The sequence below is a fragment of the Tamandua tetradactyla genome, chromosome 2, assembly GCF_023851605.1.
Source record: "Tamandua tetradactyla isolate mTamTet1 chromosome 2, mTamTet1.pri, whole genome shotgun sequence".
Lineage (NCBI taxonomy): Eukaryota > Metazoa > Chordata > Mammalia > Pilosa > Myrmecophagidae > Tamandua > Tamandua tetradactyla.
The window spans coordinates 110,364,239-110,388,170 of NC_135328.1; the positions used below are offsets into that span (position 1 = coordinate 110,364,239).

The 23,932-nt window shown below is 37.9% G+C and overlaps 1 protein-coding gene across 8 annotated transcripts in view; it reads left to right on the forward strand.

Annotated features, from left to right (window-relative positions):
- LOC143673677 (transducin-like enhancer protein 4) overlaps positions 1 to 23,932 on the forward strand; it is a 161,745-nt gene that overhangs the window by 16,349 nt on the left and 121,464 nt on the right. For all 8 annotated transcript variants that reach the window (XR_013170508.1, XM_077148492.1, XM_077148488.1 and 5 more), the window contains exon 5: positions 22,334 to 22,396. Coding sequence is in view for 7 of the 8 variants with exons in the window: in XM_077148492.1 (XP_077004607.1) it covers positions 22,334 to 22,396 (63 nt within the window). In the remaining variant the exon portion in view is untranslated. The remainder of the gene's footprint in view (positions 1 to 22,333; positions 22,397 to 23,932) is intronic.

The following is a 23,932-nucleotide window of genomic DNA, read 5'->3' on the forward strand; positions in this document are numbered from 1 at the left end:
GCTGAGTTTTTGACAATCCGCATAGTCCTTGAAATTATATGCAAAATTGTGTACATTGTTTCATGTAAGAAGAGTTATTGATTCAAAGAGGAAACAAACTTACATGAAAGAGTGTAAGAACTACTGCTATGAACAGTGGTCTCCAACCTGGATGATTCCTTCCCAAAAGAATATTTGATAATCTCTGGATACTTCCAGTCGACACAGCATAAGGGTTTGCTTTTGGTTCTGGTTGGTAGAGGTCAGGGATGTTACTGAACATCGTGACAGTTCACACTTGCATAGAAGAGTCTCCTCCCACACCCCACCCCCAAACTAAGAATTATCTGGTCAAAAATGTCAATAGTACTGAAGTTGATAAACCATTGTCTAGAGAAAAGAAACTAAACTATTTCTGTTGCCTTATTATGACCAAGAGAAGGTAGGATTATGGGTATGATAGTATTGGTTACTTTTTCAGTAGATTATTCAAGAATCAGCCTTGTCTGTCTTCTCTAGTTAAGTCAGTTTGAAAGAACCCATCAAACCAAACTTCTCTTCTCAGGTTCCCCCCCACCCCCCCTTTCCCATGATGATAATCAAAGTAGGGTTGGTGGCAGTGGGTTCTTACTTCCGATTCTGAATGGAAATACTTCATGGTCTTTTGGTCATCTATTTCCTAAAGGAAGGGTGATAGACTTTCTGGGTGAGAAGGACCAGCTTCTTATTGGATGCTTGGTTTCCGCTGGAACGATCCAAATCTTTGTGAGCCCACGACTGTACAAGGCAGAACACTTTTTCATTGGAAGTATTGGAGTAGCAGACATTTTTTTCTTTAATGGAGGCCTGTTTGTCTTGGCAACCCATTGAGAGCACCAGAGTTACTCTTAGTCCTTTTCTAAGTAACTGCTTTTCAAAAGTGGTGTCCTTCATTAGCCTTCCTTTGCCCAAGATGAACATTTTTGACCATTTTAGCTGTTCTCCTGGGACACCAGTCTGGTTATTAGCAAGTTATATCTGATAGACTGGATCATCAGAGAATTCAACATGAAACCCATCCCAGTTGTATTAGTTTGTTAAACTGCCAGAATGCAAAATACCAGAAGTGGAATGGCTTTTAAAAAGGGAATTTAATAAGTTACAGATTTACAGTTCTAAGACTGTGAAAATGTCCAAATTAAGGCACCAACAGGAAGTTACCTTCACTCAAGAAGGTTGATGCTGTCTGAAACACCTTTGTCCGATGGAAAGACATGTGACTGGCATCTGCTGGTCCTTGTTCCTGGGTCTGTTGCTTCTAGCTTCTGATGCCAGTGGTTTCTTCTCTAATTGTCTGTGGACATTCACTTAGCTTCTGTGGGACACAACTCTGCGTTCTGGCTTGCTTAGCATCTCAGGAAAAAGGTACATGGTGACGTCAGCTGGGCTGTACCCGTGTCTAGGCATCTGCTCTCTCTGTTGGCACTCTAAGTGTCTCCAGACATCGTGTCTCTGTCAACTCTGAAACAGCTGTTCTCCAAGCATCTGCATCTGCCCTAAGCTCTCTCTAAAATGTTTCCTCTTTCAAATGACTCCAGTAAACTAATCAAGGTACACCCTGAATGGATGGTGTCAGGCCTCCAACTAATCAAAAGTCCAAACTGACAATTGGGCACCTCACATCTATGTGGAGATTATCTAATCAAATGTTTCTGCCCTTCACTGTTGAATCGGGATTAAAAGAAATGGCTGCCCCCACAAGTTTGGATCAGGATTAAAACATGACTTTTCTGGGGTACATAATGATTTCAAACTGGCACACCAACCAAGGCATCCGGGCAGATCTTACTACAAAATAGTCCTCCTGCCTTTTCACTTAGCCTCTTGATTAGGTCAAAGTTAAGTATACTTGTCTTTGTCCAGTCCTGATCACATTGTAATAAACAAAATGGCACCTTGATTTTTCAGTGTGGCCTCTGAGTCTCAAACATGAGTATATTTTTATTTTTAAATGTATGGACACTGGTCAGGAAACTTAAGTTTTACCTCCACTCCACTCCACCCCCACCCTCAGTTCTTCTGTGCAGGGCTGTGAATGTGGGTGACTATTTTTGAGACTTGATTTTGGGTGACATTTTGGAGTGTGGCTTGTTACCTCTAAGTATTTCTGCCTTAGTTAGCCTCAAAAAATATATTGTTAACCTAAAGTGACGATTTCACAGTTGCTTCCTTTAACGTTTTTTGGCTAAGTTGGAGAAGACAGTGTTTATTGGTCTCCTTAATGGAGAAATTGTGTTCTTCAAAATGCTAGGGTGTGTTTCTTAAGCTTTAACCATTATATAGCTTCTGGGAATATGGAGGTAACAGTTTAATAACTGCTTCCTTGTAAGCCCTTTCCTTACAGACAGTAGGTGTCACATTTAGGAACAGGTTGGTCAGGCAAATATACAGAAGCATTGCAGTGTAACATGGTGACTGTTTTCTAGATGCTTGATATGGCTGGTCTTGAGTGCCAGAGTAAGGACCTACTTTACTCAGACCTAAGCAGAGCTGACAGAAGGATTTTCATATAATCTAAGCAAGATTTCTTAGGTTATTTTGCATTGTTTAGGATGTAGGTAGAAGACTATCCAGTAAGACCTTGTTGGATTTAGACTTGCTGTTTTCCCAAGTTAAATTTATAAATCCCATTTTTTTCCTTTTATCTTTGATTCCACATTTTGGGGACATGCTTTGCCATTTTTTTTGTTTGTTTGACACTCAACAAAAATTAATTTGCTAAGTTGAAACATTTAGCTTCTCAAATTGACATGTCTAGAATCATACCTACAAAGGTTCAAAAGATTATAACTTAAATACTTAAAGATGAAATATAACTTAATCCACATGAAGTTGTTTTATTCTTCGTTGAGAAGGGTTACTTGGTTTTCAGAGAAATAGTGCTGGACAATTAAATGGAAGGCAGAAAAGACTAATGGGTTTTTTTCTTTTGTTCAACAACAAATGTTAATTGACTTCATACTTTGTGCTGGTGCTTTGATGGCTAGGAAGATAGAAGAGGTAGAAGGTTTGTCGCCAAGCAGATTCTCAGCTTTTTATTTCTTTGGGTCAGTAAGCAATACAAAGCAGTACATGGTGAGGGCACTATTCTAACAAAGAGGAAGAGGCAATTAAGGAAGCTGTTATGGAACAAGTAGGTACATCTTGGTGGAAAATTGGAGACTGGGATATGAAAGTACTGTGCATATTCAGGTGGTGATTAGCAGTTCCAGCTTAATTGGGTGATAGAGAAGAGAGTCCTTGAAGGACATAAGTTTGGAAGGGATTCTAGAAGGCCTTGAGTGCTCATTACAGTGTGTGGCCTAGTGAAGGACAGCAAAGAAAAGGGTAATCATATAATAGGCAGGGACCTTATCTGTCTTACTGATTTGCTGTATTCGCAGGAGCTAGTATGGGGCTTGGCATTAGCAAACGTTCAATAAATGTTGGCTGAAACAAGTTTTGGTGGAGAGGGACAAGGTTGAGGAGGTGAGGTATGATCCAGGGCAGCAGCAGTACTGAAAAGCAGGTATACAAGAGAATTAGACTTGGTAGTTCATTGACTGAGGGGTGTGGAAATGCATAGCAGACAGCCCTATGACTTTTATCTCTGAAAATTTGGCAGAATCATGGTACCATTAATAGAGAAGTTTGAGGAGGAAAACTTGATTTTTTAAAAATTTTTTATTGTGAACAACAAACAGACATACAAATATTCTTGACATACAAACATTCTTGACATGATTATTACAATCAGTGACTCACAGTATCATCACATAGTTGTGTATTCTTCACCATGATCATTTTTTGAACATTTGCATCTCTCCAACAAAAGAAATAAAAAAGAAAAGAGAAAAAATACATACCATACCCCATACCCCTCCCTCTCATTGACCACTAATATTTCAGTCTACTCAATTTATTTTAACCTTTGTTCCCCTTATTATTTGTTTATTTCTTATCCATATTTTTTACTCATCTGTCCATACTGTAGATAAAAGGAGCATCAGATACAAGGTTTTCACAATCACACAGTTACATTTCCAAATCTGTATCATCATACATTCATCTTCAAGAAACATGGCTACTGGAACACAGTTCTACAGTTTCAGGTACTTCCCTCTAGCCACTCTAATATACCATAAACTAAAAAGGGGATATCTATATAATGTGTAAGAATAACCTCCAGGATAACCGCTCGGCTCTTTTTGAAATCTCTTAGCCACTGACACTTTATTTTGTCTCATTTCTCTCTTCCCCTTTTGGTCGAGAAGGTTTTCTCAATCTCTTGATGCCGAGTCCCAGCTCATCCGAGGATTTCTGTCCCATGTTGCCAGGGAGGTTTACACCCCTGGGAGTCATGTCCCACATAGAGGTGGGGAGGGTCAGTGAGTTCACTTGCATGTCGGCTGAGAGAGAGGCCACTTCTGAGCAACAAAAGAGGATCTCTGGAGGTGATGCATAGGTCAGATTTTAAGTAGGCTTAGCTTATCCTTTGCTCAGGTAAATTTCATAGGGGCAAACCCCAAGATGGAGGGCCCCGGCCTATTGATTTGGTTATTCCCCACTGCTTGTGAGAACATGAGGAATTCTCCAAATGGGGAAGTTGAAGTTTTCCGCCTTTCTTCCCATTTCCCTGCGAGGACCCTGCAAATACCTCTTTATTCACTGTTCAAATCACTCTGAAATTTATTGGGGCATCACACTAACTTGGACAAAACAACAAAATCTCATGTCCTAGGAATACTTTTATTTCAATTGTGCTTGGGGTGAGTTACCTAAGGGGGAGGGAGTGATAGAAGGAAGAAGGAATAAAGATGAGTTTTTTGCTGCTTTTCATCTCATATCATGACCTTCCCTTCATCTCTCCCTCTAAGTCTATACCCCTGCCAAGAATCTGAAAGATACTTTCTCAGCAAGACCTCTGTTCATATCTGTATTCTGTATCTAGACCACAGTGGGCTTTGCCAAGCAGCCCCTGAACGGTTTTAGGGACTTCTCATTTTAAGGAAGGTGTTTGATCTTTGGGTGAGTGTATGAGAGAAGAGGGAGAGAATGTTTCTTTCTGTTAATCATTTTGTTTGATTATTACCTTTACCTTTATAGACATAAATAGTGGGAATTTGCAAATTATTTGATTTTTGCCTTTTTCTTCTTTAAAGCCTTTTTTAAAATCATTAAAAATAGGTACAGAATTGTCTAGATTATTCATCAGCCGTCGAAACCATCAGCCAGTCGTTTTTTGCTTCTTCTGTTTATAATTATTGTATTATTTGCCCGACAATTGTGGATAGGTCAGTGATTCCATATCCTTCTGGTGTTGAGACATTTCATGTAAACATGAGGTTGAGTCTGTAATTGTCTTGAGAAATGACTGTGTTTCAAGAGAAGTAATTATTCCCATTGTCCATTATGTCCCTGATAACTGAACACCAAAATTTAGTCACTGTCAATTATATGCGTGTCATTAATTTTCTTCTTTTTTCCTACTGTGAGGCATATTCTGTATTTTAAAATCCTTCCTTCCTTTTAAACACTTGTCTTAAATGGCTGTAGTTGAGTGAGAACAGCAGTAAATAGTAAGGAAAGCTAAGTAAATATGAAATTAAAAGGCCGTAGGGTACATTTTGGTAAACCAAAATATTGCTTAGTGGCATAAAGCCACAGATCCATTCCAAAAAAGAAAAAGAAAAAGGCATGTGAAATATGGTTTTGCTGTCTGTCATGCAGTCTGCTTCAACTTTGAGAAACATACATTGCTTTATGGTTTTTTTTTTTAAGTCTGACCACAGTTTTTAATTTCCTTCATTCTACTCACACGCCTTCTCCCCACACTTCCATGTATCTAGTGCTAATTTATGGTTAATCTGAGTGTAATGACATAATCATCAACTGCCAAAAGGAGTGAATGGTTTGGCATTTGTGGCAAACATTTCTTGTCTTAGGTGTGTTATTAGTCTCTGCTGCTGGAAACTCTTAGAATCTAGAAATTATCCTTGTTTTTGGACTTTTTAGTATGAGTTAAATTGAGGTCCTCAAAAGGTGATTGTGTAATGCTTTGTATTTTGCTGAAAAGATGTAATGTTTTCTTTCATATTAAAGAAATTTTAGAAGGAAAAATAATCATTCATGATCGTACCACTCTAATCTGACTACCACTTCTGGAAAAGGTCATGTGTGTGCTGTGGTTAATGGGGATTTAGTTTCTCCCTCATGGAAAAATACTGTCTCTTTTTTTACGTGGACAGGCACCAGGAATTGAACCCAGGTCTCTGGCATGGCAGTCAAAAATTCTGCCACTGAGCCACTGTTGCACTGCCCTTGATTTCTTTTTAAAGTACAAAAAAAGTATATGATAAAATGAAATCTTTAATGTGCATGCATGTCACTGCAGATCATATTTAAATTAGGTTCTGATTGCACAGGTCTGGGTTAGGGCCTGAGATTCTTCCTGTCTAAGAAGCTCCCAGGTGAGGCTGATACTGCTGGTCTATAGACCACAATTTGAGTAGCAGTGAACTATAGCATTGCAAATTTCTTCCGGTAGTTTCTGTTAGTACTTATTTCCATGGTGTAATTTATGTAGTACATGGGAATGCTGCTTGAATGAGACCCCAGATTTAGAATGTTAAGGTTGATGTAGTATAGCATCTACGTAATCACTCATTGCTTAGGTTCCAGAGTCATGCATTTCTGGAACAATTCAGCAATTTGAGGTAATTTTAATAGTACCTTCCTTTATGTATCCTGTCTGAGCTCCAGTTGGTGGCAGGTGGGCTGTTATATTGCTACAGTGAAGAGGGATGCTTTTCGTTTTCCCTTCTTTTGCTCACTCAGACCCCATACTAATAGGCACTTTTTGTATGTCTCTTCTTTTTTCCTTCAACGCTGCCTGCTTGCATCAAGCTCTAATTTTTGAACAGTATTTTGAGGTAAAAATGGGCAAAAGAATCATGAAATGCATTTTGTTTTTATTTGGTTTCCTATGTGAGTGTATTCTTTCCAGAAAACTATTAAACAGAAGTTAAAGCAAGCAAAACTCTAGTTTAATAGTATAGTCTATTTTGTTATGAAATAGGCACAAACATATTTAAACTATAACATTTGCTAGGCTATTTTTTAACCTTATTATTTAGTAGTTGTTTTTAGAAATAAGAAAATACTGTATATATTTTGTGGTCTTTTATTTCTGTTGGTTTCAGCATTGCATCAGACTAGCAGGCAGCATAATCTAATGGGAAGACCCCCGTGTGGGGTATCAGAAGAACTGATTTCTAGGCCTACACATACTTTTAAGTAGTTTTATAACTGTTTGGACATTTCTCTAAGTATACCAGGCAGGAAATTAAGGAATGCTCCAGTTATTAGACTGTATTGGAGAATCTTTGTAGCCATGAAGAACCTATCTGTTGCCTATTTTAAAATCCATGGCAGTAAGAAACTGATGTTTGCTATTTATGAGCATTGTTTCAGAAACTTGGACTGGTGGTACAGGTGTGGGATCTATTTGTTCAAGGTGAGTGATGAGATAAGGATCTTGCATGAGAATGCATCAGTGTCTTGCTTCCTTCATCTAGAAAGTCTTTACTATTAAAAACAAAACAAAAGAAAAACTAATTATTAGCAGGGTGGTACAACAGTGGCTCAGTGGCAGAATTCTGGCCTGCCATGCTGGAGACCCTGGTTCACTTCTGGTGCCTGCCCATGTTAAAAAAAAAAAAAAAAAATTAGCAAAACCAAGCAATGTACCCAGTGATATAACTGATTTACACTCCCGCATAAGCTCCTTATCTTGTTGCTAATGGGGATCCCCTACTTTCAGAAGCACTGCTTTAGATGAATTTAAATTCATCAGAAGGCTTATCGGGTTTGCTTCTATAAATTAAGACTAGACTAAAATTGAAGTTCATAAAATAAAGGAATGTGTAAACTAAATATAAGTAAGTAAATTTAAAGGCTAGTTAGGTTCAAAGTAGATCAAGTTGAAGGTGGAATGGACATGTACAAAACTGGAAGTTAAACCAAGGTACTTGACGCAGATTGACAAGTAGGAAACTATAAAAGGCATTGTAGTTTGTGCTTGGGTTAACATGCAAAACTGGTTTAAATCTTTTGGTTACTTCTAAATTCTTGTCAGTAATTTGTTTTAGAGAGAGAGTGAGAGAATTTTTTTTTTTTTTTATCTACCTAGTGGAAACAACTTATTTCTGTAAGTCTCACATAGTTGTTATTCTTTAGTCTTAAATTGCACTACCTTATTATTATGAAAAAAGCTTTGAAATTAAGCCTGTCCTCTCCTCCTCCCCCTGCCCCCTGGTATTCTTAACTCTTTGCTACTGTATATAAATCCTACTGCATTCAGGGCAAGGTCCATTGCCAGTAGTGAAGCATAAATACTGAGAATGTCTTTTCTGGATCACAATGCAAGAAAGTGTAATAATGGCAGAATTTATGAATTGAAATTTTAGATATTTGGGATGAGGGAGAGAAGACCATTAGAGGCTGTGCTAGACATGAAAAGAAGAGAGGAAAGGAATGAGGATATAGATGAAGATTTGTTGAAAAATAGAGATAAATAAAAAGTAGACAGGGAGCCTTTAGCCTACCCTAAGAAGATAGACTGAAAAATACATCATGGCTTGCAGTGTATATATAAAAATTGAATTTCCCTAGAGATAGGCATTCTTTTAACGTTTTTTGTTGTTGAAACATAGTATAACATATATTCAAAGCAAAGAAATAAAAAAGCAGTAGTTTTCAAAGCACTCTTCAACAAGTGGTTACAGAACAGAACCCAGAGTTTGTCATGGGCTACCATATGATCGTCTCATATTTTTCCTTCTAGCTGCTTCATAATATAGGAGGGTAGAAGGCTTAAATACTTTATCATCACAATCGACTTTTTTCCTTCTTTTTTTGTGTAAAATAACATATATAGACAAAAAAAAAAACTATTAATTTCAAAGTATAGCACCACAATTAGTTGTAGAACATATTTCAGGCTTTCACATGGTTACAATTTCACAATTTTAGTTTTTTACTTCTAGCTCCTCTAAAATACTGGAGACTAAAAGAGATGTCAGTTTAATGATTCAGCATTCATACTCATTTGTTAAGTCCTATCTTCTGTGTATAATTCACCATCATCTTTGATCTTTTCATACCTCTCTTTAGGGTTGTTTGGGCTATGGCAATTCTAAATTTTTGATATTGGAAGGGTCTGTCACTAATATGGGAAAGGGAGATGGAACTAACTGTCTGATGTACTGGAGAGGCTAGGGTAGGTTTCTGGAAAGTTACTTTAGTGCCTGGAACCCTTATAGAAATCCTATATATTGCCCTAGGTGTACTTTAGGATTGGCTGAAATGGTCCTGGATGGGGGTTGGCAAGTTATGATAGGTAGCAAGGTCTACCTGAAGCTTGTGTAAGAGCAACCTCCAGAGTAGCCTCTCGACTCTACTTGAACTGTCTCTTTCACTGATACTTTATTAATTACACTTCTTTTCCCCTAATTTTGGTCAGGATGGAATTGTTGATCCCACAGTGACAGATCTGGATTTATCTCTGGGAGTTATCTCCCATGTTGCCGAGGAGACTTTCAGCCCTGGGTGTCGTGTCCCATGTAGGGGAGAGGGCAATGATTTCACTTGCAGAGTTGGACTTAGAGAGGCTGAGGCCACATCTGAGCAACAATAGAGGTCGTCCAGAAGTAGCTCTTAGACATGTCTATAGGTAGTCTAAGCTTCTCCGCTACCTACATAAGTGTCACAAGAGTAAGCCTCATGATCGAGGGCATGGTCCATTGATTTGGGTGTCCCTAAAGTTTGACACAATTATCAGGGGGTTCCCTGATGGTGAGGTTTAATAGTTTCATATTCTTTTTCCCCTCCCTCAGGAGACTTTGCCAGTGCTTTTTGATTATCTGCTTAATAGACTCTAGGATGTTCCCGGGCATTACAAGAATCTATAAAGAATTTAAGGACCTCTTTCTTATTCTGTGTTTCAGTTGTTCAAATGAGCTGTACAGATAGGTTGAATTAGATTGTGCACTACAGAAAATTTCATTTCCAGATCAAATAAACCTTTCTTCCATTGGTCTCAAAGAATATGTGTGGTTCTAAAATACAGACATTGTCTTCCTTACCCTATGTTTTGAATTACTTTAACCCAACCTGTTTGGCTTCGTTCTTAACTCTAAATATTAGGTTTTATATAAAACAGCCTCTCAAAATCCAGAAATAATAATCACCACTCTGGACTTAATGTGTCTTTTCTAAAAGCTTACAGTCTAAGCCCCTGTTTCTTTATAAGCATTTTCTAAAGGTGACCATACTGTTGTTGTTGTTTTGTTTCTGGCTTATTTTGTCTCACATCTTCATTCACATCGTTGCATGCCTCATGACATCGTTCTTTTTATGTAGCAGCACAACCTTTGTTCATAAGAATACACCATCGTTCGTCAATCTACTTTTCTGTCAGTGCATTCTTCAGCCACCAGCATTCATCAGGCATCAAGTAGAAGGCCCAAAGTCCACAGTCCATCAGCATTCTCAATTTTAGATAATTTCGTTGTTCCCATGAGACAGAAACTCAATAAACACACCTTACCCAATAGGAAATCTAAACCTCCTCTTAACTCTTGTCCCTCCCCCCATTATTTACCTCTGCTGTTGCTGTGGTAGCGCTGATGGTTTCCTTTTGAACATAGCTCATAGCATGCAATAGCAGTTTTCCCCCTGTATCCAGAACTTAAACACTCTTTATATATGAATCATATCTTAGAAGTAATTCTTATGAGAATTCACTCATTCATATTTCTAGTGGAATCAGTGGGACACTTAGGTCTATACAACCCCTTTCAATCTTGTTCATCTTCAATATGGTAATATTACTTCTAGACCCACTAGAGAATCACCTTTGCTCCTATCTATTCCCTTACATTGGAGTTCAATCTCATTAGCTAATGGTCCACCCATCTCTAACTTCTATGTATCTCTAAGTCCCCTATATTCTGTATTAAAAGCCTCTGAATATACCTTTATGCTGGTCATAAAAGTGGAATCATATAGTATCTGTCCATTTGTGTCTGGCTAATTTCACTCAGCATTATTTCCTCAAACCTCATCCATCTTGTCAAGTGCTTCAGTACATCATTTTGCCTCACTGCTGCATAATATTGCATTGTGTGTACATACCACATTTTGTTGATTCACTCATCTGTTGATGGGCATTTGGTTTGTTTCCATCTTTTGGTGATTGTGAATAATGCTGCTATGAACATCGATGTGCAAATGTCTGTTTGCGTCGTTGCTTTCAGCTCTTCTGGGTATATACCAAGTATATTGCTGGATCATAGGGCAACTTGATATTTAGTTTCCTAAGGAACCGCCAAACAGTCTTCCATAGTGACTGCACCATTATTCATTCCCACCTGCAGTGCATAAGTGTCCTAGTTTCTCCACATCCTCCCCAACATTTATAGGTTCCTGTTTGTTTAATAGCAGCCATTCTTACAGGTGTGAGGTAGTATCTCATTGTAGTCTTGATCTGCATTTCCCTTATAGGCAGTGAAAATGAGCATCTCTTCATGTGCTTTTAAGCCATCAGTATTTGCTCTTCAGAAAAAATGCCTTCTTCATATCTTTAGCCCATTTTATAATTGGGTTGTTTGTTCTTTTGTTGTTGAGTTGTATGATTTCTTTGTATATACAGGAAATCAAACCTTTGTCTGATATGTGATTTCCAAATATTTTCTCCCGTTGAGTTGGCTGCCTTTTTGACAAAGTCTTTTGAAGTGCAGAAGCATTTGATTTTGAGGAGCTCCCATTTATCTGTTTTTTCTTTTGTCGTTTTTGCTTTGGGTGTAAAGTTTAGGAAGCTACCTCATATTAACAGCTCTTGAAGATGTTTCCTTGCATTTTCTTCTAGAAGCTTTATGGTGCTAGTTCTTATATTTAGGTGTTTGATCCACTTTGAGTTAATTTTTGTGAGGGGTGTAAGATGGGGTTCTCTTTCATTCTCTTGGCTGTTGATATCCAGTTCTTCCATGCCCTGTTATTGAAAAGGCTATTTTGTTCCAGTTCATAGGATTTGGGGGCCTTGTCAAAAATCAGTTGACCATAGATTTGGTGGTCTATTTCTGCACTCTCAATTTGCATTGGTCAGTGCTTCTGTCTTTGTGCCGCTACCATGCTGTTTTGACCAGTGTGGCTTTATAATAGGTTTTTAAGTCAGGAAATATTAATCTTCCCAGTTCGTTCTTCGTTTTTAGGATGCTTTTAGCTATTTGGGATCTCTTTCCCTTCCAGATGAATTTGGTAGTTAGCTTTTCCAAATCTTCAAAGTACGTTGTTGGAATTTTTATTGATACTATGTTGAATCTGTAGCTCGATTTGTGGAGAGTTGACATGTTAACTATATTTAGCCTTCCTATCCATGAGCAAGGAATGTCTTTCTACCTATTTAGATCTCCTTTGCAAATAACATCTTTACCCAGTTTTGGTACTAAAATGATATTAGCTTCGTAAAATAAGTTACGTGGAGTTCCTTTTTTTTAAACTTTTGGGAAAAGTTTGAGCGGGATTGGTGTTAGTTCTTTCTGGAATGTTTGATAAAATTGCCCTGTGAAGCCATCTGGCCCTGGGCTTTTCTTCGTAGGAAGATTTTTGATGACTGATTGAATCTCTTTACTTGTAATTGGTTTGTTGAGATCTTCTATTTCTTCCTGAATCGGTGTAGTTTGTTTGTGTGTTCCCAGGAATTGTCCATTTCATCTAAGTTGTTTAGTTTTTGGCGTATAGTTGTATCCTCTTATGGTTTCTTTTATTTCTTCAGGTTACACACCTGAAGAAAGGGGTAACACACCCCTTCTCATTTCTGATTTTGTTTATTTGTATCCTCTCGGTTTCTTTCTTTGTCATTCTTGCTAGTGACCCATCAATTTTATTGATTTTCTCAAAGAACCAACTTTGGTTTTATTGATTCTTTCTATTATTCTTTTGTTCTCTGATTCATTTATCTCTGCTATAATCTTTGTTATTTCTCTTCTCCTTTCTTCTCCTTTTTACTTTGGGGTAAGTTTGCTGCTCTTTCTCAAATTCCTCCAGATTTACTATTAAGTCCTCGATTTTTTTTCTCTCTCTTGTTTTTTAATATAAGCATTTAGTACAATAAATTTCCCTCTCCGCGCAGCCGTTGCCACATCCCGTAAGTTCTGATAAGTTGTATTCTCATTTTCATTCATCTCCAGATAGCTGCTGATTTCTCTAGCAATTTCTTCTTTAACCAACTGGTTGTTTAAGAGTGTGTTATTTAATGTCCATGTATTTGTGAATGTTCTCATTCTTTGGTGGTTATTGAGATCCACCTTCATCCCATTGTGATCAAGAAAGCGCTTTGAATAATTTCAGTGCTTTTAAATTTATAAAGGCCTGTTTTGTGCCCCAGCATATGATCTATCCTGGAGAATGTTCCATGCATACTAGAGAAAAATGTATAACCTTCTGCTTTGGGGTACAGTGATCTAAATATGTCTGTTAGGTCTAATTCATTTATCAAGTTATTTAACTTCTGTTTCCTTGTTGATCTTCTGTCTGGTTATTCTGTCTGTAGAGGAGAGCGGTATATTTAAGTCTCCTACTGTTATTGTTGAAACGTCTGTCGCTCCCTTCAATTTTGCCAATGTCTGTCTCATGTATTTTGGAGCTCCTTGATTGGGACCAGCCATGAACATTTATTCTTCTTTGTGAATTGACCCTTTAATTAGTACATAGTGTCCTTCTTTGTCTCTTATGATGTCTTTACATTTAAAGTCTTTTTTGTCTGATATTAGTATAGCTACTCCTGCTTTCTTTTGCTTACAACTTGTGTGGAAAATCTTTTTCCATTCTTTCACTTTCAGTATATGTGTATCCTTGTGTCTAAGGTGAGTCTCTTGTAAGCAGCATAGCTGGATTATGTTTCTTAATCCATTCTTTCAATCTGTAAATCTGTATCTTTTAATTGGTAAGTTTAGTCCATTAACATTCAAAATTATTACTGAAGACATGCTTCTTGATTCCACCATTTTCTCTTTTTTATTTTATTTGTCAGATCTATATATTCTTTTCTCTTTCTGTTCTTTAAATTACCCTTAGTAGTACTCTTCAATTCTGTGTGCCCTCCTCCGGCCCTCCTTCTCCTGTCTTATTTTTTGTTTTTCAGCTGACAGAATTCCTTTTAGTATTTCTTATAGGGCTGGTTTCTTGTTGACATATTTTTTCAGGACTTCTTTGTCTGTGGAAACTTTAATCTTTCCCTCAGTTTTGAAGGACAGTTTGGCTGGGTACAGAATTTGTGCCTGGAAATCTTTCTCTTTCAGGATCTTGAATATATTATAACACTGCTTCTCGCCTCCAGGATGCTATTTGAATAGTCTGAACTCAGTCTTATTTGATTTCCCTTGTATGTAGTAGATTGTTTTTCTCTTGCCACTTTCAGGATTTTCTGCTTCTCTTCAGCGTTTGACAGACTGATTAGTATATGCCTTTGGGAAGGCCTATTTGGATTTATTCTGTTTGGAGTTCTTTGGGCTTCTTTGACTTATATATTTATATCCTTTGTGAGGTTTGGAAAGTTTTCCCCCATTATATCCTCAACTATTATTCTTCCTAGCCCTTTATTCCTTTCTTTTCCTTCTAGGACACCAGTGAATCTTGTATTTGTGCACTCTGTTTTGTGTATCGTTTCCCTGAGTTCCTACTCAATTTTTTCCATCTTTTTTGCCATTTGCTGTTTTGAGTCTTGGAAGTCAATTATCCTATCCTCTATATCACTTATTCTTTATTCTGTCTCTTCAAATCTGGTGTTGTGTGCCTGTAGTATGTTTTTTATTTGGTCAACAGTCTTTAATCTCTGTGATTTCCACTATTTTTCTATTTATTCTTTCAGATTCCTCTTTGTACTCTTCTACTGTCTTCTTGATCTTCTTTATGTCATTTGCTATCACACTTATTTTATTAAGTAGAGTTGTATGAACATCTTTGATTAGTTCCAATGTCTGTGTCTGCTCTGGTGTTTTAGTTTGGTCATTAGGCTGGGCTATATCTGTCTGCAATGTGATGTGTTTAGTGATCTTCTACTGTCTTCATGGCATGTAAATATCTTGGATTGATATACTTTGGGAGTTGATTTCTTTCTGTAGTTTAAGGCCTTTTGTTTGAAGGATGGTTGTACAGGAGGGAGCAGGGCATGGTGTGGAGCACTCAGTACAATGATTTGTTTCAGGGCATGATTTGTTTGTATGGGCGCAGTTTGGGATGTTAACGCTGATGCTTCTGAACGTGGGTGCCCAGCGACCAGGGAGGATGTAGCTGTGCAGGTGTACCAGTTTGAGGGGCGTAACCCTGATGTTAGCTGGTCTAAGGCATGGGGCCCTTTGTGTGCATGTGTAGAGCTGTGCAGCAGGTCAACATTATGCTTTTGTGGATTGGGCACAGATGTTGACCCGGCTGCACATGTCGGCACTTTCTCAGAGCTGGGAAGTGAGGCTGAGGGCTGTGCGCAGGTGTGGTTTTAGGACTGCTGTAAAGTATGGTTCCCAGAGCTGAATGGCATGATTGGGGGTTCTGTGCACATGCATTGTGCCTGGGTGTACCGTAAATGGATCCCCTGAGCTCAGGGAGGGTGGGGTGAGGTTGTGCAACACTATGGGTAGGGGGTGGTGGTAGCCTAAGTTTGGAGGTTAGTGCCCGCAGCCACAGCCTGCAGGGGACAGGGAGCGTGAGGTAGTGCTTGGTAGGGGTGCAGGAAAGTTGGATTGGGCTACACTTGGGCTGGGGGTATGGGGCAGGTACGTGCACTGGGGGCTAGTGGGGTGGGGGCATCTGGAGCGTGGGGAATTTGAGCGGGGGATGAGAGGTTCAGGAGCATGGGTTGTGGGCTACTTTCCCAGTCATGGCCCTGTTCTGGTGAGGGTAGCGTGTCCAAGGAATGTGTCCTGGGTCCCGAGCTCCCGTCTGTGCAGTCCCGCCAGCTTTGCCCATCCATGTCAGGTCCATGTCAGGCTCCAGCTTTTTGCCTCTCAGTTCCTTGACCTTGCAACCAGGGCTCCTGCATGTGGTGCAGAAGGCTGTTCTGTGTCAGCTGCTCTCCTTAATTGCCGCCTCATTCGCCCTCCTGTCCCTTCTCTAACTTTTCCGTGGAGCAGGGCTAATCTCGAGCTATTCTAGTCAGCCATCTTCCCGGAAGTCGAGATAGGCCTTCTTGAAGAGAAAGTGGTGAGGTGTTATTTTTTATTTTTTTTTTTATTTTACCCCCTAATTTATTCCAGTATCTAAATTTCCTCTTTCTTTGGGTGTTTCTCACATTACTTTGATCTTAGAGATTATATTGGAAAAATCAAGATGAATGACCTTCACCTACAGTGGGCACAAGAAATATTTATTCCCACTACTAGGGCTAAGTATGAAAATACTTAATTGTAACTCACCATTCAAAGACACCTGTACATTTATGACAGTAGCAAAGAGTATGGCAAAAACAGAACAACAGAACACAGAGAGAGAAGGACAGGGTTAGAGAGAAAAGGAAGAAATAGAAACCAGAATGTAGCTGGTAGTGCTTGCTGGGACTTACCTACAGAGGAGTGCTAGGAAAAAAAGCGCTTGTGGTGCTTGGGTGCCTTAGTGATCAAGTTTGCTAACCAGCATCCTCTTATTTTGTGTATTAAGCTCACCAAAGACTCCTTTCTTTCCCTATTCCCTCACACATCCCCCTTTTCCCTCCCAACTTTTTTGTTTGTTTTTTTTTTTACCTCCTTTTTCCCTGCTCCTCCCCTCTGGTGGAGGAGCTGATTATATAACCATGTTAACATTGGTGACAGTGTTTTTCACAGTTTTCATTTTTGACAACTGAAAAGATTTGACCTTGTATGAATAATTGGACTTCTAGCACAAGCATCTTCATTCTCAATCTTGATAATATATTGCTCTCTCAGTTGCTTAACTTTTTGTGCAGTATTTAAACACAATAACCAGAGCCCAGAAGATATGTGTTAGGATAATAGGCATCTATCTAGGATTTCCTTTTAAAACTACCTTCTAAAAAGCTTGATGTGAGAGAAAGGACGTTCATTTTTAGCCACTGTAAAGATGCTTCAGTAAGATCAAGTTTCATCTTTGGTAACAGATTGGAATAGTTGCATAAAATGTATGTATACTGCGAATCTCTTCAGGAAGACATTGTTCTGTTTCCCTACACTAGCACCACAGGCAGCACACATATATCCTATTAGGACAAACAAATGGGGTACTTGAGGGTATTCAATTAACTGATCTGTGCAATGGATACTTTATGGTACATTTGCTATGCAGTAAAATACCATAAATATGTATTTGAAATACAAAGCAGGTTGACATTACTTGTGTTATTACAACAGCAGTATCATCACTGTCTTAAACTTATTTTGGAGGAGGTATAAAACATGGATTTATAAATTGGCATTTTCATATGTTTAAAAAGAGTTGAGCATCCCTTAGAGAATTCTTTTCTCTTGTTGGAAGAAGTTGGAGGGGGACAGCTTTTAAAAATAACCTTAAGACCTTGCAAAAAGTCTTGATAGTTTGAAATCAGTACTTCAGGAAACCAGTAGATGTCCTATTAAATTGATTCTGATAGTATTATCGCTTCATTTTATTGCCTTATTAAGCAATGTTAAATGTTTTGTGCAAAATAAACACCTGAGCTAAATTAAAATTTGGCATCTGATGTTCCAACTTGCCAGCAATGTTGCCAGTACCTTTGGTTTAAATCTCTCTGTCTTATTCCAGTCTTTTTTTTTAATATGTGCTAGATGAGTTTTGTTTTTATCCTTTTTTGTAAAGTTGAGTTTTTATGACAAGATAAAAACTGAGTTGCCAGTTTAGAGAAATAACACTACTTGAATACTTTTCCATATTTACTCTGTACTGTTTTTAAGTCAGAGTTTCCCATTAGTCCTTTGACTTTTTAATATAGGGGCTAAGTAGTATCACTTCTAGAAGTGGGCAGGTTTTTCAGAAAATTTGGAACAAATCAATGAACAAATCAAGATACTTTATTTTTTGATTGATGTTAAAAATTGTCTTGATTCTGTATTGGTGAATTGAGGGAGATGGAAAGGATTACAAGATTTATTTGTGTTTATTCCAAAAAGAATTTCAAGCAGGATAAGTAGGAATTTTTCTTAACCTTTTAAGAAAGTGTTTGTGTATAAGAGGTGGGTGTATGTTCCTGATAAAATAGATTCATATTTTAAATAAAAATTTGTCAAACTGCTATAAAAAATAAATTAGTCATGAAATCCTGTTCTTCAGGAATGTTTTCCTGATACTGTAATTGCTTTTTTTTTCAGTTGGCTGTTGAAATGGTCTCCTAATAATGTCTTGTTATTCTGTTTGTTTCAACAATGCGTATGTAGTATATTGTTCCTTTTTTGATGAAAGACTGAAAACCTCATGAAATGTTATTTTAAGCTAACAATTGCTGTTTATGATAGATATCTTTGATTATTGCTGAAAATGAAGTTATTGACATTTTCTTAAGTTCATTATTTCATTAAGATAAAATTTGTTTAGTTATTTTAGGAAAGAAAATTGGGTAGAAATACTCTAAATAAAAATTTGGATTTTTTTTTTTTTTTTTAACCTGGGCAGGCACCAGGAATTGAACCTGGGTGTCTGGTATGGCAGGTGAGAACTCTGCCTGTTGAGCTGCTGTGACCTACACAGTTTTTTGTCTTACTTTTAAATGACCAGCAAAATTTATGTGATAAAGAAAGTGTAAGAAAATGTGAAAATCTAGTGGTTTAATTGTGACATTCTTTTCATGTATGGGCATTGGTTTCCCAAGATGCAATGTAATTAATAAATTTCTCAGTGATTTTTGAATTGGAGAGTGAAGAAGAAGTGATGAAAAATAATTCTTGGTCTTTTCCTATTTAATTACTAAATAGTCATGCTCCCAGTCTTCTTGTCCATCACTGCTTTAGATTTAGCCTGTTGGCATTTACATGCCAAGTGATATTCAAGTTAACTTTTTCTTAAATATTTTTCCAAGCTAAGTTTCTTTTTTTCTGGTAGTGGGGTGGGCCTGGTATTCATTTTTCTTGTTTTATTGGAAGGTGGAAAATTGTAGGAGGAGGAAATAGAATGCTAGTGAGCTTAGGAAAATATTTTGTGGACCTTTTTATTTTATATTTAAAAATGAATATCTTGATGTATAGGGGAAGACGTAATAGAAGTGTCCAAAAAAAAATTTATGGCCACAAAAATGACCTTTGTTATATTTTGTCATGAAGGATTGTCCTTTTCTTGGGACTATGGATACTATTTTGGAACATCGTGAGCATCTAAAAGTAGTAGTAGTTTAGCGTGTCCATAAAGCATTGTATATCATTATAATATCCAGTAAACCTAACAGCAGTATTTCAGTATCTTCCTGTTTAAATGGGGGTATCTGTGAATGTACTTGCTCAGGGATGCATGACCCATATCACCTATAAATCTGATTGGAAGTACAGTGCTGGCATAGGTTGATGGATAGCAGATTAGAGCCCTGATTAACCATGTGATTCAGAGACTGGAAATATATTGTCTAAGCAGGATTCATCGGATGCAATCAGAATTTCAAGTGATCAGATGAAATTCAAATGCACATTGTGGCGTTTTCTCCCCTAGTGCTTTTCCTTCTAGGTTGCCTTTTCCCCGCTCTCTTTGCCCAAAGCTGAAAAATACTTCTTTGATGAATCTGCTCCTTACCCTAAAGCTGTCTGTCTGTTATACATCAGAAAGCAGATCGCAGTTCAGTGAGCAGAAGAAAAGATTTTAATAGAAGCTGTGCCAAGGGCTGTAATGCATCATTTTAGGGCCCTAATTACATTACAATGACAAATATCAATGGTGACAACAGCAATAACCTACATCCTTTAATGGCTGTGCTGGAAAAGGAGTTTGGGCCTCACACCATTAGATTAGACTCAGTTTCAAAACATAGGCCATTAGAAGTGTGTGTCCACAGTATTATTGGCTGATCACTGAAGCCCAGTGGAAAGCCCTGTAAATAAATGATGCCTCCCTAGGGCTGGTCCTATGGGACAAAAGAGGCAAAATTAGATGACCATGGAAGCAGCAGTGTTTCCGAGACAACTTGAGCTTTCAAAGTGAGGAATGACCTGCTTAATTTTATGAAATCACACACACATCTCACACCCACCCACCCACCTACCTCACCCCCGCCAATTAGCCTATCCATGAAAATCCATTCGCATGACAACTTAAAGAAATTGAGAAGTCTTTTAAACAAAAGAAGACCTTTAAAAAAAGGTGTGGAAGGTTTCCTCGCCCCTTTTACTTATGTGTATAAACATACATGGATCATAAAAAGTTTTCCTCCATTTTGAATTTATTTTTAAGAAAATGTAGAATTTTTTTCATAGTTGCCCAGACTTACAATGCCTAGGTCAAAAATTGAGGAGCATATACGCTTTGGTCTTTAGTTTGCTGGATGAGTAAGTTTCCTTAGAGTAGTTTTTATTGCCTAGATTATGTAGGCAAGCTAAAGAACTCCATTTTCTTATGTGCCCACACATTTTTCAACCCTCCTAGCAAGGGACTATTTTATTTATGTAAACAACATAATGAGGAAAATATGCTTGGCAGATGGTTCTAAGCATTAGAATCATCAGTTTGGTTTGCCCCAAAGTGTCTCATTATCTTTTATTTTCTCCCCTTCTACCTCTCCCTACAAAAAGCTTAACAACCAAATGCCTTTGAGACACTGTTTTCAGCCTGCTGAATGCTACTCTATTTTCTTAGCTCACCCTGGAATTTCACCCCATAACCATTGTGCTATGTTCTTCCAGGTGGAGAGTGGTTTGGTGATTCCCATTGCAGCTTTTCATGGTGGTTTAAGCATTCTTAAAGGATAGCTAAATGCTCCATGGGGCCAGTGCAGTAAATTAAATCAGGTCAGCACAGTTGGGTTCTTACTCACTGATGCTGGGTTTTTGTCCATCCTATAAGGAATGCAGGCTGGAATGAAGAGCTTAGGTTTGAAACTTCACGGTGAATTTGTATTTTCTGTTGGCTGGCAAATATTTTAAGATTCTGGCATTTAAAGATTGCTAGCTACAAAGTCAGAAAGGTTGCTGATGCAAGAGGGAAACCTCGAGTGCACAAGTCGAGTGTCGCTGTCGTTTTGGTAATGATTTAGCAAGAAAAAGAGCATTTTTGTCCTCTCCTAAAATAAGGAACTGACCTTGGATGTAATTTAAGAAATTCTCAGGAATAGTAATTGCTTTGCTTTTCCTGCCTCTCAACACTTCTCACCTTAGCTTTCTTCCCTACCCCATCGTTAAAGCTGTAAGCTATTTGGTATGTACATATATAAAAAAACTATGTGTTCACACATCACATACCAAAATATAGAAGATGCCGTCTGAAAACACAAATTAAGATGACCACTGGTGAAGTGCTGGGTAGCTTTTTAAAGAAAACATGTAGTAGTAACATTTTTTTAAAAACTCTTCAGCATCCTATTGGTGTAAAAATGCTGTACTTCCCAAATTACTAGAAAATAAACTCTGTTATCTGGCATTGTTGGAACTTTTGTGGATGTATGGTACAAAGATAATGTTCCCAAGCATAGTCTCCATATATGTATATACACTTATTTGCTGCTTAGGAGAGTAAAATTTTAACATATTCTAGACCTCTACACACTGAAAACCCTGTTGGAACATGTTTGAAAATTTTTATGGGTGAAGAGAACATCCTATTTCCTAACTAATTAAATTACTAAGAATCCAAATTAATCAACTAATTTGGGTCAGTTGGATGCTATTCTTTTGGTAGGTTGAGGACTTAAGTGTAAAATCCCAGTGATTTTTAAAGCAAAGACCACAAATTTAGAAATCTAGTTAGTTTCTGGTTGAGAAGTTGGGATGTAGAGAAGAATTTTTCTTTACTGTCTGAACTCCAAAGGCTTAGGGTTTTATGAAAAAACAAAATGTAAAACTGTCCTGTTGAAGGCTTTTGGAAACTGATTTTCGGTCATGAAAATTACATGCCTTTTTGTGTTGTGCTGATACTTGAAGGTTATCTTTTTGAGATGGATGCTGGTTAATAAATTGTGCTATTAATGTGATACTGTTGTCACTCCCTCCTTTTAATGGGCTTCCTGATGAGATACTTTTCCCTCTTCCTTAGGAAATACTCCAGCTAGAATAGAAAGTGTGTTTTAATATCATCCTGTTAATATTTCAAGACTCTGTAACCCACTGACTGTTCTCTTTATTGCTTTCCTTTCCTATTTTTGCAGGCAGAGATTGTCAAGAGACTGAATGCTATCTGCGCACAAGTCATTCCTTTTCTGTCCCAAGAGGTAAGGCAGTTGGTTTTAGGCACTGGGTTAGAAGTAGCCATTTTAGTGGTTTTGCCACTAAAGGGATTGTGGAACTAAATCTCCATCTTTATCAGTCCCTTGGTGTTTATATTTCACATTTCTAAGATCTGGTGTTATCATTCCAACTCATATACCTTATTAACATTGAATAGAATGTAATATAAATGCATTTATATGATGCTATGCTTTCTAATGTGCTAGGGAAAATTAAATTGTTAAAATATTTTGCTGTTATTGAACGATCTCATGTTCAAAATTATGATTGTCATAATGACATCTAATAGGGTAGATTGACAAATTGCCAGGAAGATAAGAGTTTACTTTACACTTTTGTCAATGGGCATGTAAAGTTGTCAGAAAGTATATCAAGTAGAAAGGCTTTACATAGTAAGCAAATTAATCTAACTATTGGCCAGCAGCTTTTAAAAACTTACTTATTATTACCTAAGTTTTTATATTGTCTGTGCATTTGGGAAAAGACACCCAAGATGAATTCAATGGGCTCATTTTTGAGTATCACTGTACTCAAAATTGGGCTTTGGTGACAAGTCCTTTGCATATTGCCAAGGCCCAGGGTGTGGTTCTCTTGCTTACCACTAACAGCATGTGTGCTGCCGCCAAGTTCATGCCTGCTAGAATGAGGAAAGGTGCGTTTCTAGCACATGGTGGCTTCTTTGTAGCTTTTTCTTTCTTTCTTTTTGTTTGGTAACTTGCTTTTGGTAGTTAAAAAGTTTAGGTAAAATGCTGAAAAGAGTTGATTTTTGCTTCTGTATTATTAACTCCTTCACTTGCTCAGGTAAGATCTGCTGTGCGAAGGAAGGTAATAGAAAATCTGCTTGTCTTACAGCTATAGTGCTTTGTGTTTTGGACTGGGGGAGAAGGCACTCAGGCACTTTTCTCTCACTCTTTCAGTTGTTCTTGTAATTGCATTTGTCACTGCTTTCCAGGGGGGCCATCCACCTGGCTGCCCACAGTGGGCATGTGCTGATGTTAGCTTGCAGCCAGTACTATTTGATCATGCACGTGTATTACAAATAGTGGATTCCTGTGTGAGTTCTGATTGAGTTGTAAATGGATTGGGTTGCAGTAACCGTGGGTACCATTCATCAGGTATATGTCCCCTGGGGGCATTTATTCCCAGTGGAGCTAGTTAACATCCTGAATTCAAATTTGCCCTGGATAACAAACAACAAAGGATGTATGGTGTCCTTTCTTCCCCTTTAGCTGTGACCATAAAATCAACACCCATCTTATCCTTATTCAGGTATTTCTACTCAGGATTTGCTTGTGCCTAGATCAAATGGAGGTGTTGAGTGAGGGGGTCAGAGAGCATATTTGCATTTCTTTTGGAAGCCTGGCTGCCCTTTGCCTGATCCAGACCAGTGTGTATTTCTTCTTAAACAGCTCTGCTTTATGGAGAGGAAGAATGGAAAGAATGTGTAACTCACAGAGCTGTAACTGGGGTGAACTCTCAGGCCCCAAGATAGCAGGGAAGAGTTTGAATTGCCCCTGGGG